General features: G+C 41.1%; 1 protein-coding gene across 11 annotated transcripts in view; it reads left to right on the top strand.

Moving 5' to 3' along the window:
• Positions 1 to 3760: 3760 nt before the first annotated feature.
• BPTF (bromodomain PHD finger transcription factor) overlaps positions 3761 to 18750 on the top strand; it is a 53116-nt gene continuing 38126 nt past the window's right edge. For all 11 annotated transcript variants that reach the window (XM_065694199.1, XM_065694194.1, XM_065694201.1 and 8 more), the window contains exons 1-2: positions 3761 to 4498; positions 15862 to 16684. In XM_065694199.1, the coding sequence (XP_065550271.1) occupies positions 3859 to 4498; positions 15862 to 16684 (1463 nt within the window). In that variant the 5' untranslated portion in view covers positions 3761 to 3858. The remainder of the gene's footprint in view (positions 4499 to 15861; positions 16685 to 18750) is intronic.

Raw genomic sequence — 18750 nt, 5'->3', positions numbered from 1 at the left:
AAGATGTCTTGTTACACTCTATCTCAAAGATTGCCATCAGCTGAAGACAACCGTTTCCTCAAGCAGAGACTGGTCCTCTGGAGCATACTCTCCTGCACAGACTTGCAGAATGAAGTTCCTGGATTTCAACATAATCAGCTGTACTTCAAGACTTGTGCTTTAGAAATTTCTGAAGCTTTCTGATGTTGAAAGATTGTATCCAAGATGGTTTCTGCTCTTTAAATATTCATCTCTTGAAATGACCTTTTTGGGGAAAGGAAGCATAAAAATATTCAGGTAAAATTTAACAGAGTGACCATGCAACTGATAACTGAAGACCCTCTGGAAGTTGGTATGTTCTAGTTGTATATGGTGTTATTTGGAGGTCAGTACCAAATGTTTGTAGAAGTAAATTTAAACCACTACAATGGGCAGCTGAAGAATCATGTAGGAGTACTTCTGGCACTGGCAGTAGTTGCTTTTTATTTTCTGAACAAGAAAATTCATCTCCAGTTTAAAATAAGAACATTCTTACCTACATCACCGTCTGTTTTCTACAAGTACTTTTTCAAGCACTGAACACCTCAAGTTAACCTCCTGTATAGTGCTTCCTCTATACAGCTTCAATTCTAGCATTTCAAATGATGTGTTAGCTTTAGATTCAATTTGACTATCTTTAAAAAACAAGTAGTGATCTAAAGTTGTATGAAAGCACCATTATTTGAAGGTGTTACAGGTATAGGTATCTATTGAAATGCACTACCACTTCACTTAAAACTGACATGTTATAAGCTGTTTGTGAGACTGAATATTCAGCTAAATGATGGAATAGGGGAGAATGAGGCAGATAAGCATAATGCTGTAGTTTTTGAAGTCTAAAATGAATGGTTGGGGACAAGCCTTCAGAGAAGATAGATTGATGTCAATACAAGTTCAGAACAGCAAATAAGTTGTTAACTTATTTTTCCTAATAATGTGATTGAATATTAATATAATTCAGTATATCAGTATGTTGATATACTTTGGGTTTCATCATACTAAATAAGATGGTAATTGGCAATATATTGAATTACATCAGCAGAAGTCATGTAAGCCCTTGTTTCCTAAGGCTGACTATTCAGTGTATAGCTGAGTTCTAGTCTTAACCTTACTCAGCAGCACCTTGGTGTCTTATAAACGTACATGTAACTGATTCTAGAGCTGAATACCTAAATTCAGTGCCTAATACATGTTATGAAATAATTTGGAGAGATGAGCTGGACAAAAGCAGCTCAGTAATTTAAACAAGAGCATATGTTCACGTGTTACGAATGCCATCCAGCTGTAGGCTCTTAAGTTCTTTCTCTCGCCCGTGGAGAAAGGAACCCATCCAGACAACAGCTTGGAACAACTAGGCTAGTCATTTTACCCAAAATGCCCTTTGAAAAGAATCTTTCTCTCCATCTGTCTTGAGTATGGAGGCAGTATAGGGCCTCCTAGCAAAAATTCCTCTCCCTGCTGTATTCAAGTCACTTATAAATATGCTCATTTAACTATACGAGAAGACTCAGAATCAGAACTTCATGTAGATAGGTTTTGTGCTTGGGAGTAGACATGGGTAGGTGAGGTTAAGGGGTTACATTTGACCTTTCTATACTGAGCTGGGTGGTGGAAAGGGTTAATTTATAGTCCTGATTTTGAAAGTTAATATAGCTCTCTATGCATCTGTTTCTTCACCTATAAAATTAAAATTCTCTATGTCCTATCCAGTAAGCACTTTTACATCAACTGGTAAATAAGAAATGGGATTAATAGACAAGGTATTCTGGTTCATAGTACTCAAATGCAAATTACTCTTAACTACCTTTGGTTTACTACAAATGTACGAAATCCACAACATTTTAGAGATGTTAATACTCTCATAATGCTACAGGCTGTGTTAATATTAGTGCAGTAGATATGCTAGATAACTTTGCTAGATGCTCAGCATGTAGATGGTAGAATTCACAAGTGTTTTTCCTAACATCACAAAGGAAGATAGTGAAATAACCTACCTCCAACCATGGATCCGTGTATTTATGTGTTTAAAGAGTTATCACAATCCTTTGCAACCTTGTAAAAGGTTGCAAAAATTAGCCTGACATAAGCAATCTAAAGGTAACTTTGAACAATTCACAACGCAAATGGAGGATAAAGGTGTGAATGGGGTTAGGCAATATTGTCTGCTGATGATGCTGTGTCTATATCGTACTGTGTGTAGACCACAGCCCTGAGCCTCTGCAGCTGCAACACTGAATGTAAAAAGGGTGCAACTGAATATAAAAGAGATGCAGATAAAAAGCTGGATATGAGTGCAAATTGAGTAAACCCTGCTGCCTGGTGCCATTGTGACACTGTTGCATGCTTGACACTGCAGCAGGTTTATGGCTTTAATGAGGTGCTCAGCCTGAGCAACAAGTTAATGAACAAAAGGCGCTTCAAAAACGACTGTAGACGAATGCAAATTAAATTACACATTGGACATAGAGCTGGCATGCTTGTGCCATGACCTGCACTGGGGTTTACATCACATGGAAGCATAAGCAAGAGACTGAGAGAAAATGAAAATGCAAACATACTTATTTGTTAATGATAAGGTGCTCTGGGATCCCAAAGCTGTGTAGATTTAGCAATGAAAAGAAGGTTGGTTGTAAGAAATGCAAGATGGTTTATGTGCCTTGGGCTGGCTTTCAGTTTGTACTGCTTTTGCTTAGGAATCCGATACCCTGAATTCAAGTGGTGCCATTAGAAACCCAACAGTGCGATTGGTTTATGTCGATTTTTAGCCCTTTGGGGGCTCTGGCAAATGGGAAGACAAGAGGGAATACGAAATAGATAAAGCCTATCTTTTTTTCATAGTGCTCCAGTGAACTGCAAGCATACAGCAGGCTGGAGAAAGGTGGAGAGAAATGCAAGTGGTGGGACTCCACGTGCTCTCCTCCCTTATCTTGCTTTACACCGACCCTGGATCGATAACAGTGAGCCGTGAGGGGGTTTTAACTTCTGAGATGGGTGGCATCTCACAGCCGAGAGAGGTGCAGTGGGGAAGGGGGTCCTGGGCGCACGGAGGGAGGGCGCCTCTCCTGAGGGGAGACCTGGTTTTGGCGGGCCCCTGTGAGAGCCGCTGCCCGGGGCGGAGGGACGGGCAGAGCCCGGCGCCTACCTGCGCTGCCAGCTCACCCTGAGGGGTGCGCGGCCGGCTGAAGCCGAGGGGTGGCAGCCCTGGGGGGCTCCCATTACGGCGCGGGTCGAGCTCTGGGAGAGAGAACCGGTGACGGGAGTAGCTCTTCGGGTGTGGGGAGAACGGTGAGCGTGAGGGGGGACAAGGGACAGCTCCAGTGGTCGGCGGGGCTGGAGGGAGCCTCGTGGGAGGCGGTGGCCCCGGGGCAGCGCTTGGTGACGGGTGTCGGTGAGCCGGGCGGGGGGCTCGCTGCGCGCCGCTGCGGGGAAGGCAGAGAGCGGAGCGCGGCGGAGGGGGCGGCCGGGGGGGCGCGGAGCCGCCTCAGAGCGCCGGCTCCAACATGGCTCTGGCGGCTGAGGGCTGCGGCGCCCCCTGGCGGCGGCTGTCGGGCGCGGCCGGTCACGTGAGGCGCTCGGGGCCTGCTGCCGCCGCCGCTTCCCCCAGTCAGAGCGGAGCGAGCCGAGGCAGAGACGAAGAAACAAGATGGCGGCCGGTGGCGATCCGGAGCGGGACGCCGGCAATTCGGATTGAGCCCTCGGCCCTCACAGCTCGGCGGCCCCCCTCCCCGGCCCGGATCCCTCGCAGGGGGGGGAGCTTCCCTGTAGCCGCCTGTCCGGACTCCGAGCGCCCTCCCGAGCCGTCCTTTCCCCTCCCTTCCCCCCCTCGGCCAGCGCCCAGAGATGCGGGGCCGGCGAGGCAGGCCGCCCAAGCAGCAGCAGCCGGCGGCGGCCACCGCTCAGGCGAGCTCCCCGGCTCCGCCCGCCCCGGCGGGCCCCATCGGGGGGCTGAGGTCCCGGCAGCGGGGCAGCAGCCGCGGCAGGTGGGCGACCTCGGCCCAGGCGGAGACGGCGGGGCCCAAGCAGAAGGGAACCGCGGCTGCCCAGGCCTCTTCCCCCGCCACCGCCTCCCCCAGGGGGGGCAGCAAGAGGAAGGGAGGCAGCGGCAGCAGCAGCACCCCTGGTGGGGGAGGCAGCAGCGGTAAGGGTAGGGGCAGGGCTGGGGCTGGAGGAGCAGGGGGAGGAGGCGGAGGAGGCAGCTGCAACAGCCAAGGCAGGGCTGCCTCGTCCAGGAGGAGCATCAGCAAAGTGGTGTACGATGATCATGAGAGCGAAGAGGAGGAGGAGAGCATGGTGTCCGAGGAGGAAGAGGAGGCAGACCCCGAGGATAACCAGGACTCTGAGGAGGAAGAGGAGGAGGAGATAATGGAGGAAGAGGACGACGACGACTCTGACTACCCTGAAGAGATGGAGGATGAAGACGATGCCAGTTATTGCACTGAGAGCAGCTTCAGGAGCCACAGCACCTACAGCAGCACCCCAGGTAGAGAGTCAGTGGGATGAACTAAAACAAGTCGAGGGCACCCCACATGCTCCCTCTAGGTTTGCAAATACAGTCCGCACGCATTCTTCCTCCCATGCGTGTATGTAAGGGATGCCTGCAAGCACTCACAGGGAGAGGGGTATGCAAATTAACGACTGGCAACCCCACGGATGCAGGGAACACTAGAAGATGCTTACAAACACATGCACTGGGAGGAGGGAGGGCATGCTGTAACAAGGGAATGCTGCAACAAGGGGATGTTTTGCAAATATGCATGGAGATTCTGGTGACTGCAGAAATGCATGATACACCAGAACGTGTCGCAAACAGTGTCAAAAGTGTATGGAGCATTCACTTAGAAACAAGGGGATGGAGATGCATGCCTTGCAAAGAGGTCCTTTCAAATATATGCAGGAAAGGATGGCTTGTGCTTGCAAATATAACTTGATGTTAAAAGGAGAGGAAGCACATGCAACTTGAAGTGGTCTTGAAAAAAAGCCAAAAACCATAAACTGAACATTTTCAGGCTCTTGAAGTCAGAGGTCTAACTGGATCCAGCATTTACTGGCTTTAAGACAAAACTCGCTTTCCAAGGAGGGAAATGAGGTGCATTGTTCAAAATGGAGATTGCATTGTTATAGTTTGGGGAAAAGTGCATAGGGCCTCCTTGCAAGGGTGTAAACCTACTTTTAGTTAAACACAAAGATCGAAAGGTTGGGTCAGAAGCCTTGGTGTTAAATACTGCATTTATCTTAAGGTATGACAACCTTTAAAACTCATGTTGGTGTTAAAACTCGTTAAACGTCATTGTGATTTTTTTTTTTTTTTATCTCTAGTGGCAAATTTGGGCTCAAATTTTTTAGGCCTCTGCTTCTGTTTGTGCTTAATTAGTTCTTAACCATGTGGTTTTCAAGCTTCAAATATTCTTTTATCTAAACTTAAGCACTTTAGATTTATTTGAATTCATTCCAGAATGGAGTCCAAGCTTAGGATTTATTTGTTTGGTTCTTTTTAAAGTCTTTGAACCAGGAGAGTAGTTAAACTCAGGGATAACCCAGGAGTGTTTCTGAATTGGGCTACAGGGTCACAGACGCTGCTGTTGTACAAGTATTTGACCAATTTGGAGGGAGGGAGGAACAGGTTGTTGGTGTAAATGCACTGCGTCTTAATTAAAAAAGGAGTGTAGTTCAGAGTAGTTAGCTGACTTTATAAAAGGGGGAAGTACTGGTTACTGTGTCATTTGTTTTTATTTTGGTGAGTTAATGGTATCAGCTCATTATGTGACTTCATAATAGTCCTTAAAAATCTCTGTGTGTCTGTCTAATATATATATATTTAATTTATATCCATATGCTCAGGAACCTAAATGAATCAAAACAAGTACATACTAAATGTACTTATAATTGTACTAAAAGTACAATACTAAATGAATTTGATTTAGAGATAATTTTGAAGGTGTTAGTTTACCTGTTGCAGGGATCAACTGCCATCAAATTTGTATTTTGTGAATATTTATTACATTAAAGATTGAGGTCTGGCTTCCCAGAAGGAAAAAACCTTTCCAGTACTCTCTTTACTTTTAACTCTTTATTTTCTTCTTACTTGGGGTGACTTCAATTTTTAGTACTTTTTGGGGGAGTGCTTTTGTCAGGGAAAGAATATTTTTATTACTTTAATTGGCCTGGTCAGGAAAGTATTTTTTACATGAGCATCCAGGTTTAAAATGAGTTCTGCAGAGTATGGGTGTATTCAATTTTTGAAATGTACTCAAGAGTTTTGGCAAATAAGATACTTCTGTGTGCATTGTTGTACAAGCATAGACAGGTTTTATGTGGTATAGAGGTGTATCAGAAACCATTTTGATAATTTATGTGTTTATTTCTCACATGGTCAAGGTAACTTCAGTTAACTTTATAAGATAAAGCTTAGGTAAGCATTTCCATCCTTATGTGCTTTTCTGGGTTGTTACATTGAGTGTTTGATAGCTAAAACATCTATGTTGTTATTTTGGCAATTTACTGGCAGTTCTCATTAGCTCAGTATTTGCCTAAAGGTCTTCCTCCTCCTTCCCTCTCTCCCAGAAATGCTCTTGCCCTATTGCAAAGAAAGTGCAAAACTTTTTCATTCAATCAGCTCCACCTCGGTCTTGTTTCTGCTGAACAAATACCTAAATTGTGAGTGGTGCTACACAGTTGTGGCACTAATTGAAATCATAGTCTTATTCAGGAAGAGATACTTGAATTAGAACAGCACTAATAGGTGAGGAAAAGATTCACCTAACCTCAGCAAGTCTTTATCTTACTGTGGCCAGTCCAGAGAAGAGTGCTAAGAGTAGGGCAGGCATGCAGTGATCTGTCTTCAGAGTTCTCCGTGGGCTCCAGTGCTTTTTGATTCAGGTGCATGCTGAGCCAGAACTGGTCTTTAGCTATGTTTAGATACAGGGGTTTTTCTTTCGTGTATTTGTCATCAAACCAGACAAGTTGTAATACACAGTGGCAAAGTTCCTGTGAGTAACTGGAGAGCTTGAAGGATTGCCTTCTCCAAACTGGCCCCAAGCAGTCATGCAGAGCCCACTAGGTTTTTTCTACTAGAAATGATGATGAATGATTATTCTCTACTTAGCTTCCCTAACCATGTGCAGCTGAAGAGATTATTTTTTGAGAGCAGAGTATTGAAAAATTGCAGTTCCAATCAAACTCTCCTACCAAACAAGATTTTACACATAAATCACATCCACTTAAATGAGTGACAGACTTTTTACAGCTTTTTGAAGCTTACATTGAACAATGAATTAAAAGATCACAGTGCAATGTCTGTAGCCAAGAAAGGCTCAATTTTTGTGCTTTGCTGGGGAGTTTGTTATATCTTGAACTCGAATCCAGGAGTGCTTTTTTACTGTATTATTAAAGAAACAAAATCCTAGGAATGGTAAAACACCTTTGATATAATGCTTAATAATGGTACAGTAAAAGCTTATCATGTGAATGCATATGACATTTGTCATTGCTTTTTTTTTCTGCTGGACAGAGTTTTTGGTAGAGGGACTGTATGTGTGTAATGTCCCTCCTCTTATCTGTTTATACCCCCAGAAGGTAGATGTGCTTTTAGAATAGCTGTTTTATATATCTTATATCACTAAACATTTTTGCCATTACCTGTCCACTGCAAGTTCTACTTTAGGCTTGTCACAATTACGTGTATCAAGTATTTTCCATATGCTGCAGCATTTTAAAAGGAGGACTTAATCAACATGTCTGCAAGTCCTTCATTTTCTGTTTCTTGATTTTCTTTGTCAAAAACCAGGAAGAGCTGTGCATCTAGATTTTGGCTGAGATAATTATCAGTCTCTCTAACAAGCAAATGCAGCGCAGTGGAGTTGTGAGCCAGAATATTTGTCTTTAAATATATGCATTTTTTTAGATGGCTTTTGCTAGCCTGAGCATTTGCACTGATTGTCCATCACTTCTCTTAACCAATTAGTTAAAAAAAAGCACTAGTGTGCTTTTGTTTTCATTGTGAATGTATTTAACTGGAAACGAGGTGCTGCTGTTTTGTGTGTCTGTAGTAATTTTGTATCTCTTAGCCTGTTTTCATGCTCTTGAAGAACAGTTTAAGTGGAAACATTGAGATAAAACAGTAAGATATGCATCCTTTTTTGTCTCTCGTGTGAGAAGATTTACCAGCCTCCCAACCATCTTATCCAGGGTACCCTGTTCTCTAAATCTGTCATGCTCTTATTTTACCATTTAGTAATCTGAACTTAGATTTTACTTTAAAGGAACTATAACTAGTTCATCATGCCAGTCATGAAAAACATAGAAGAGTCCTAGCAAAGAAATGGTGTAGAAGGAGTAAATTGCAGGCTGATTCTGTTGTATTGACATGCAAATTTCCGGTTTATCTAAGAGCTTTGTCGCTTCAGTCATCTTTCTAAGAAGCTCTGTGCAGCAATTACAGTGCCGTTATCAAAGTTTGTATGTTGTGAAAGGTAGAATATTTTGCTGGGCTTATTGTGCAAACTTTGTAGGGCTGCAGTAAAATTACATAGCTGACCGTTGTGTTGCATAGAACTGGTGTAAGGTGAATTGATGTGGATTTTAGTAGACTGGGGCTGTCTCTCAGAGTTTACCAACTTCTGAAATTAGTTGCAACTTATCCTGAGTGTGCCCCAACTAAGAAATTATCTGTCAGAATGTTCCTGAAGATTGTTATGTTAGTGCTACCTTTTTGCCTCCTGGGCTCTAGGCACAGAAAAGTTGTTCCTCCGGGAGCTTCTTGGAATGCCAGTGTGGGATCTCATCTGCTTCTTGTCTCACACTAGTTATCCAAATGTTAAAATGATGCCTTAGAATATAGGGGGTTTGTATTCCTGGCTCCTACAGAGAGTGTACTGATGGCCATGATGCTGAGAAATTAAACTGTTAATGTAAAATTGATTTAGAAGTGCAGTACAGCCAGATGTACAAAGTGAAAAACAAACAGCCAGAAGTTTTAAGGTTTTCAGACAGTTGTTAAAGAACCAATTTGGTACAGTGCAAAGCAGTAGTCGAACTTATGAGCATGTGTTGAGAGTTTCTGTGGTATGGGTGCTCTCAGGATCTAGGCTAGTAACCAGTTATTTTTTCATTTTCCCTTCAACTTCCAAAGCTTTTTTGATGCTTGGAAAGTCTCGTTTTTAATATCAGGTTAGGTTTTAAGTTTTATCTGGTTACTTGGCTTACAGTTGTTTTTATTTTTCCAGGCAAAATAAATTGGTTTGGGCTAGGTATGGATATTGCAGAGCAAAACTCTGTTTGGAGCTGCACTTACAAGTAGCTACAAATGCATCTGATTATTTCAGAAATTTCTAAGAGATTGAGACTTGTGAATATTAGAAACATGTTGATTGTCATGTTGGCTTTTTTAAAAGGCAAAAGCAGTGTTTTGTATAAGTCAAGCCCTTTAATTTTGTCCTATCCCAAGAAAAAGATTTAAATTTTTCAGGTTTGGTACTGCTTTTCATAATATATTCTTATTTCATGTTAAACTGATTCATTTTACTGCTTTTTCTTCTTTGGTGTAAGCTGAACAAATGTTCTCCCAAGAGGTTGGCTTTTAATTAAGGAACCAGTTTGGGTATTGCTGTGGCAAACAAGTAGCTATATCCAGTTCATGCATTCTGCTGTGAGGTGAAAAAGGAAAGAAAAACACACAGAAAAAGTTTTCTGATGCATTTTCATCAACTGGTTTCAGTTTTATCAGTGATATTTGACAAGAACTTGTGTGTTGCTGTACAGTCTCATTTGAATCTTGCCTACTGAAGTGTAGCAATTTGGGACAGCAAATGTCTGATTCTTTTATATTTATTAAAATCAAACAAAAAAAGGAGACTCTTAGTGAGTTTAGGAGGGTAGTTAAAAGCCAGATTTCCAGGAGGAGGGAAAACTTAGGAGAGGGCATCCTCTGTAAGGAGTACTCATGCTTCCAGGACATCATATAATTGCCAATTGGTCTTTACCTTGAGAAGTTTCAGTAGTGACTCATGATCTGGAAAACAAAACCAACCCACTTCTGTTTTACTAATGGTGGACCTCTGTGTTAGTGTAATTTGACTTGATGAACTCAAAACCAAAAATTGATCTCTTACTGGGGGAAAATGTGAAGTTTTTTCACTTGCTGGGGTCAGTTTTGTGGAGTTGGCCAGCTGGGGGTTTGTACTACAATTATTTCCCCCCATCCTGTGACAGATAACCAAAATACCTGAAACTCCTCAGTCTGTCTTTTCCCTCCCCTATACTCTACCAAATATATCTTCTCCATTGTAGCTGTGAACAGGAACTCTAAGCTGGAGTCTTAGAGCCCAAATTCTGAGAAATCAAGATGAAGGGAAAGTTTTTAGAGAAGAGAAATGAGACCAGTTGTGAGCTTTCTAATCAAGAAATACTGGAACCAGTGTTTATTTTTCAGGTCATACCAGTACAGCTACCACTGTCTCCCTGCTTAAACAAGGCAGTGGTTCTGGCAGAGTATTTATTATGTAAGACCTCCATCCGCCAGTCCCTTACTTGTAATATATTGGGCTGAAAGGCTGTGTTTACTAGCACTGTACATATGGAGTAAAGGAATATGTAGCATAAGTGAGACAAAGCAAAACTGGATTTTTGTGTGTATGGTAATGGGAATACAACTAAAGCACAAAGCATGAAATTCATATTTAGTCATGGTATAACCTTTTCTGTATTCTGGACACTTTTGTAAATCGTTGGTTTAGATACTCTGTTTTAAAACTAAACCACATAAATGTGTAATTTTAAAATTAAAACTACATAAACAAGAAGATATTAAAGATGGTTAAAATGCTTTTAAGTTCTATATTCTCCTGTGCTAAAGAGTTAAAGAATGGATGTGACTTTCCCCTTTCTTCTTTCAGTCTGTCAGTGAAAATGGAGACAAGCCTTTTGGTCCTTTAATACTCTCATTTCTGAATTTTGAGAGGGTCAGCATAGGGACTGAATAGGTTGAATAGATGGAAATTAAAGAGGAAAAAAAGGAAGGGTTTGTTTTTTTGAAGTGCTTCACTAAATTCTGGGTTTGGGTGCTCAGCCTGTTACTTCAGTAACTTTATTTTATTGCAAATATCATTAGTGTGTTGCTTAAATATTTGTAATATAAATTATTTTAATAGATTATAGTAAGGGTAGACTGTAATTATCAATATCTATAATTAAATGTGCCATGTGAATAAAATTGTTTACTCTTTAATCTTAATTACAGGCAGCTCTTCCATTAGAGAATTCAAAATAGGGACAGGCAGTCATTGCAGACTTCATCACTTTTGGAGACAACTAGTGAGGGAATGTGATTTAAAAGAAGTTTATGCTGGATAGAAGTATAATGCTGAGGTGCTCAAGGTGATCTGGATCCTGTAAATAGTCCAATTGTGGCAGCAGGAGGCTCTTGGCAGATCAGTTTCTCCTTCCAAATAAAGCTATGGAATTTGGATGGTGTAGAGGTAGACTTTTTGTTTCTTTGTAATGGCTCAAACCTGAAGGTGGAATCTGATTCAGGGATTTGGCTAATATGTAGAAACGATCTTAGAAGTATACAATTCACATGTAATAAAGCTGGAGTCCATTTGGGGAATCTTCAGTGTGTAAATTGACTTTCTTTAATTGACAGTAGGTACATCTAGATTCAGTCTGAAGTCTAGTCAGATGCTTAAAGGTGAAGTATCTGCTGCTTGAGCACTTGCTCTGGAATCCTCTTAATATTATTTTGGTTTAGACAAAGTAGTACAGGAGTGAGTTTCATTTTTTACTTAAAAAAAACCCTGCTGCTATGAGATTTCTACAAATGGGAAATTACCCAGGGCGCATCATAAAATTGACTTATACAAAGTTATTTAAACTATAACAAGAGAAAGTAATGCAGTAGGTGATGGTAATAATACAGAGTTAAGAACAACAATGTAATTCTCTTGCCTCCTCAGTATGGTCATTGCACTGATTTGTTAAACTATTTCACTTCTGTATATTATTTTAAATCCGTATTAAGGTACTGGGGCATGGTTTTGGTTTGGAGGGTGGGTGTGTCTGCCAGTGAATACCAAATTCAAGCGCTGGATGTGTTGCCTTGGGGAGAGGAGAAGATTTTCCTTGAAAGTGAAAAGCTTGCAAAGTTGGGTATGTTTATTGTAAGAAGACTGGTTTTCAGAATTTGAGGGTGTGTATGAAGAGCAGTTGGGTAAACATGAACTGCGAGCTTCAAAATCCTTCACAGAAGTTCAGACTGCTTCTAAATAGCATGATCTGTGCAGGTCGTCAGCATGCTGCAGATAACTGGCAATGAGGAAATTGTTATTATCAGAACCACAAGGAAGCCTGGAGTCCTTATTTAGAATTCCAAACTGCCTTTCTTCAGCTGTCTGGGCTAGTTGTGAGGGAGAGGGTTATCCACCCAACCAACAGAATACAAACATTTCAGCCCGAAATAGAGACCATAGGACTTTGTCATTGTTATATCATATTCCATTGGTCCACACTTGTAACTTAAGTTCAACAGCCACTCAGAGTACTTCACATTTTATGAGCACCTTGGCAGAGGATGTTCATACTTTTCACTGGAGATTAGACTTCTTGGTTTTGTTGATTTGGGGTTTTAGGGTTGTTTTTTAAAGTTGTTTGGAGTGTTGGTGCATCGAACAGGGATATGTTTAAGCACAAATTGGCTTGGAACTTGTGAATTTCTGAATCAGACTTTGTGATTCTCTTCTTGGCTTTAAGTTCTGTTCAAGCTGGATACAGCAAAAATCAATAACAAATTGAAAGTGAAATTTGAAATAAGCATGGAAAGATTTTCAATACCGTGCCACCAAGCCACTCAAGGAAATATGTCTGGGTACCATTTCTTACATCTTTGAATACTTTCTTTGTTTAGCTCTGGAAAATGGATTATATGCAGTGCAGAATTGTTCAAAGCAGTTCAGTGTCCAAAAAGAGAAATTATATGAGCTTTTGAAATGTGGTGTGTGATTTACAGTATGGGTTGGCAGTGTTGAGTGGTACGATACAGTAACCGGGCTGCGTACCACGAGGTTGCTCTACCACGTTCACAAGGCAGTGGGCAAAGGAGCATGCATTTTATAATGCAGTATTTTCCTTATTGTCTAAACTACCTTTACAATTACTTCAAAAATTTCTGTGCTGTATACTAAAGCAAACATGAAAATATGTGAATTGATTTAAATTGAAGATGGAGAGTGGTGTGAATAATGCATCACACTGTTGCGCTGTACCTGCACCAAAAATCAATTCTTTATGATGGTAGTGTGACAATCTTTGTGTCCCAATAACGCATTAATTCTAGACCTCTAACTGTACCAATATGCTTCCTCTGTAAGGTGAGATGTTAGAGGGCTTAAACTTTTTCAGAAAGTGTTAGGAATGCCTGTTTTAAGATTCCTTTTTGTGCTTCTCCTGTTAATTTGATGTAAGAAATATACCAGTGTTTCTCTCTTGTGAAAGAGACATCAACAGAGATGGTCTAGGGGAAGTCAGGTTTTTGTTTGTTTGTTTGGGATTTCTTTCAGTGGAGGATAAAAGCAATGCAAAGGACAACAGTAATTTTGTTCTTGGAGTAGGAAATCTCAACAAATGAGAGGAAATAAGGAGTCGTTTGCTTCTTTGAGCAGTGCTTCTTTATTCTAGCTTATCTTTACTGAGGGGGTTTGTCACTTCTGATTAATTTAGGTAAACCAGGGTTATCATTCTTGCTACATGGTTTCTTGAAAGGTTGTTTCTTTCATGGTTTGACTGTGTGACAGACATGTTTTTCTGCTGCTACAATGGCAAACACTGCAGGAAATCCTAATTTATAGCCCTGCCACTTTCTGTGGTATTTGGACTCTGTGAAGACCATCAGTTTCAGAATATCTGTTTTGTGTTGCAGTTGTATTGCATGATCACCTACTAGGACTGGTCCTACACCATCTTGCAATACTGAAGGAAGCTTCAGGACCCTAACATAGTTTAATCAGAGTGTGCAAGTGTGTGCTTTGCTTTGGGGTCTTTTAATTAAACCAACTCTGGTTTATGCATGTATCATGGTGATAGGAAAGTTGAGTTTAATCTAGATGTTTCTTGCTTTGTGTCTGGCTGTGAAACTCCTGTGGTTTTGTGTGTTTGCCATGATTAAACATTTTCCACTTATTTGTGTAAGAGCATCTTGGAAGACAGTCATACAAGCATTCCTTCGCTTTCCACAGGCAGAACTCAAACTTCACTAAACTTGGAAATTTATTTTTATATGCAGATGATGTTGACCCATTACTTCTGTAATGGAAACATCTGGCAGATAATCTTTATATTGCTTTAGAGTATCTCATTTGTTGTGTAAGATTTCATTCTTTAAAGTTTGAGAGGCAGAGATGTATCTGGTGTCAGCTTGCCCATCTAACTCAATGATTGATTTATTTATCTTCTGGAATCGTGTGGCAAACTGTCTATTATGTGTCAAGATGTTTCTGAAAGGTAGCTTCTCTTTTTGGTAACTTTTTTCTTTCCTTTTCAGTGCATTAAAGTTTCAGTGATGGTGTATTTAGGTTCAGTAGGATCTGTCTTTGGGTATCTACTTGCCTTAGCAGGTCTTGCTCCCTATTAGACTTACTTCCTGTATCTGTGGGAGTATTGGAGGGAGTTGGATGGGTTGAGCAAATGCCACAGAGAACCATTTCCTCTTCACGGTAACATCCAAGATGACTTGAAACTTGACTTTAAAACAAGAAGCTGGTTTTATGATTACTTTATGAGATTGTCTAAACTTGATTTTGCTGGGGGGTTTTTGTAAAGTAAGTAGGTTTAATGAATGCATATTAATACTTCAACTGATAGCTGCAAGACAGTTGCAGGTAGCTGGATACTTTATTTTGATAGAAGATGGAAATATTTCATCTATGTGGTAGTGCCATGTACAGGGGCTTTCCTCTTTTGTTTTCCCTTCTGCTCAGTATCAAAGATATTGGAATTAAATGGAAGAAGGTGTAGCATCTCATCTGAATTAGCATCTGAGTCTGAATTAATTATGCTCAGTATCTGTTCTTTTAGGTAGTGAAACAGCTCTTCAGACAAGCTTTTTGTGTTAGGCTTTGTCCTTCCATAAATCTGCCGCCTCCTCATTCTGTGGAGATATCTCCTGGCTTATTGAAGCATGTGGGGGGAGGTTTTCTGTGTGTTTTGTTTTGAAAGATTGGGAGTTCCTGAAGCATTTTCATATAATATCACATTTAACTTTTGTTTCTGGCTTGTAAGTATCCAGGATAAATACTCCAGTTAAAAGGCAGTGGAGAAAGTGATTTAGGTTTTGTTTTGTGTTCTAATTTCATTGAAATTGATGTCCTATGACATCTGCTTGAAATGATCTTTCTGTGTGCTATTGCTGGACAGCAGAATAGCTTGCAGGATTTAAATGCAAAATGTCTGTTGTTTGAAGCTGGATGCTTTAAGTTTAAAATCAAATTTCCAGGAAGGAATGATAACAAGTCATGCTGAGTAAAAATGAGGAAAAAATCTAAATATTTTGGCTGAGGAAAATGTCTCTTTTAAGTAATTTGAACAATTAAAATTCTAGTTGTCACTTTAAAGCTTCATCAGATTACGTGGGAAATGCAACTGCTTTAGGTGTCCAAAGCAAAACTTTGGATAGCTTGTGTATTTTATTTTTATACTGTTAAATTATGAGAGTATTAGGTGAATTATCACATTATGTAACTGAAGATGTAAATCCTTAATTTACAGTGGTTTAGAAAGTTTGACACAATCATTGTTCATGGATGTTTAAACAAGTTGACCAGTGAATGGCAAAATTCTTACTGTTGCTTTTTATTCCAGGTAGGAGAAGACAAAGAGTGCATCGTCCTCGTTCTCCAATATTGGAAGAAAAAGATATCCCACCCTTGGAGTTTCCTAAATCCTCAGAGGACTTAATGGTGCCTAGTGAGCATATAATGAATGTTATTGCCATCTATGAGGTACTAAGGAACTTTGGCACTGTTTTACGCCTCTCTCCTTTTCGTTTTGAGGACTTCTGTGCTGCTCTGGTAAGTCAAGAGCAGTGCACACTTATGGCAGAGATGCATATAGTGCTTTTAAAAGCAGTTTTACGTGAAGAAGACACTTCAAATACTACCTTTGGACCCGCTGACCTCAAAGATAGCGTTAATTCCACTTTGTATTTCATAGATGGAATGACGTGGCCAGAGGTTCTGCGGGTATATTGTGAAAGTGACAAGGAATACCATCATGTTCTTCCTTACCAAGAGACAGAGGACTATCCTTATGGACCAGTAGAGAATAAAATCAAAGTTCTGCAGTTCTTAGTGGATCAGTTTCTTACAACAAACATTGCACGTGAAGAGTTAATGTCAGAAGGTGTTATTCAGTATGATGATCATTGTAGGGTTTGTCACAAACTTGGGGATTTGCTTTGCTGTGAAACTTGTTCAGCTGTGTACCATTTGGAGTGCGTGAAACCACCTCTTGAAGAGGTACCAGAAGACGAATGGCAGTGTGAGGTCTGCGTAGCACATAAGGTGCCTGGAGTAACTGACTGTGTTGCTGAAATCCAAAAAAATAAACCATACATTCGACATGAACCTATTGGATATGACAGGCATAGGCGAAAATATTGGTTCCTGAACAGAAGAATCATTATGTAAGTATAAAGGAATCAATATTTTCTGAATAATGATATCTCATTGAATGCATTTTTAGTGTATTCTGTAAGTTGCTGTTGCCATCTTAAAGTTGTTCTTTCGTTAGATAAGACCATTGCTTGCTGTTTTGCAATCATGCAGGTGCTTCTTGTTCCTTTGAAATCTGCATGTGTGAAAGCTCTTTGGCATGTTGGTAGTAATTTTAACTGCACTAGAAAAGATACCTTCAAAGGTTAAATGAATTTTTTTTTCCCCAATGATTTTGCATTCCTGCTAGGCGTTCAGTGGGCAAAATACTTGCTCCAAGTTTTATGAATTGAAGTTTTATATCTCATTTGGGATTTATTCAAAGAGACATCAATATTCCATTTCAAATCAAAATAGATGAGAATTCTAAACAGTACAGCAAAAGGAAAATTTTTATTGGATTTTCCATTTTACTGAGGTTTTGTTAGTGCCTAAAATAGTTCAAAATGTAAATAGAAAAGTATTTTGATGTTTATGAAGGCAAGAAATGCAGTTCAGCCATTGTTTCCTGACTTATTTTTGTATTCTTATGTTGCTCATCAAGGTTGAAATACTCTTCCCCTGCTCGTCCCTGTCCTTCTTGCTGTCATTAGATATCGTGCCTTCTGCTAATATAAATGTGCCTGTGCTTGCTTCCAAAACAAGTTCTTCATGAAGTATGTGGTTTGGATTAAAAATATTTCAAATCCTCCTGATGGAATTGGAAGAGAAAACAGATGGTCAGTTGTGCTGGTGGTTCTGCAGCAGCAGCAGCTCTCTTTAACAGCAGTGTGGGATGTACAGAACCAAGCAATTCCACTGGACTTTTCACAGAACTTTGATGCATTTAATTATGCATAATTAAATGTATGCATAATGTGCCTTGAAGCTTCTTGCCAAAGCCACTTCATAAGGGCACAAAAGTATTTACTGCATAACTAAATTCCAGGGAAATATAACTCTAATAATTCACAAAGATATTAAACTCTTTACTTTCAGATTTTAATGTCCTCTAGGTTCAGTAAGCATGCTGTATTGCAAACGCAACCATTTCCTGCATATGTGTGTATATAGAATCATAGAGTCATAGAATAGTAAGGGTTGGAAAGGACCTCAAGATCATCCCGTTCCAACCCCCCCGCCATGGGCAGGGACACCTCACACTAAACCATCTCACCCAAGGCTTCGTCCAACCTGGCCTTGAACACTGCCAGGGATGGAGCACTCACAACCTCCCTGGGCAACCCACTCCAGCGCCTCACCACCCTCATAATAAAGAACTTCCTCCTTATATCCATCTAAACTTCCCCTTGTTTAAGTTTTAACCCGTTACCCCTTGTCCTGTCACTACAGTCCCTGATGAAGAGTCCCTCCCCAGCATCCCTATAGGCCCCCTTCAGGTACTGGCAGGCTGCTATGAGGTCTCCATGCAACCTTCTCTTCTCCAGGCTGAACAGCCCCAACTTCCTCAGCCTATCTTCATACGGGAGGTGCTCCAGTCCCCTGATCATCCTCGTGGCCTCCTCTGGACTTGTTCCAGCAGTTCCATGTCCTTTTTATGTTGAGGACACCAGAACTGCACACAATGCTCCAGGTGAGGTCTCACAAGAGCAGAGTGAAGGGGCAGGATCACCTCTTTCGACCTGCTGGTCACGCTCCTTTTGATGCAGCCCAGGATACGGTTGGCTTTCTGGGCTGTGAGCACACACTGCTGGCTCATGTTCATTTTCTCATCAACCAGCACCCCCAAGTCCTTCTCCACAGGGCCGCTCTGAATCTCTTCTCTGCCCAGTCTGTAGCTGTGCCTGGGATTGCTCCGGCCCAGGTGTAGGACCTTGCACTTGTCATGGTTAAACTTCATAAGGTTGGTATCAGCCCACCTCACAAGCGTGTCAAGGTCCCCCTGGATGGCATCCCTTCCCTCCAGCGTATCAACCGGACCACACAGCTTGGTGTCATCGGCAAACTTGCTGAGGGCGCACTCAATCCCACTGTCCATGTCAGCGACGAGGATGTTGAACATGACCAGTCCCAACACCAATCCCTGAGGGACACCACT

The sequence above is a fragment of the Lathamus discolor genome, chromosome 13 (assembly GCF_037157495.1).
Source record: "Lathamus discolor isolate bLatDis1 chromosome 13, bLatDis1.hap1, whole genome shotgun sequence".
Taxonomy (NCBI): Eukaryota; Metazoa; Chordata; class Aves; order Psittaciformes; family Psittacidae; genus Lathamus; species Lathamus discolor.
This window is presented reverse-complemented; position numbering and strand designations above follow the sequence as displayed.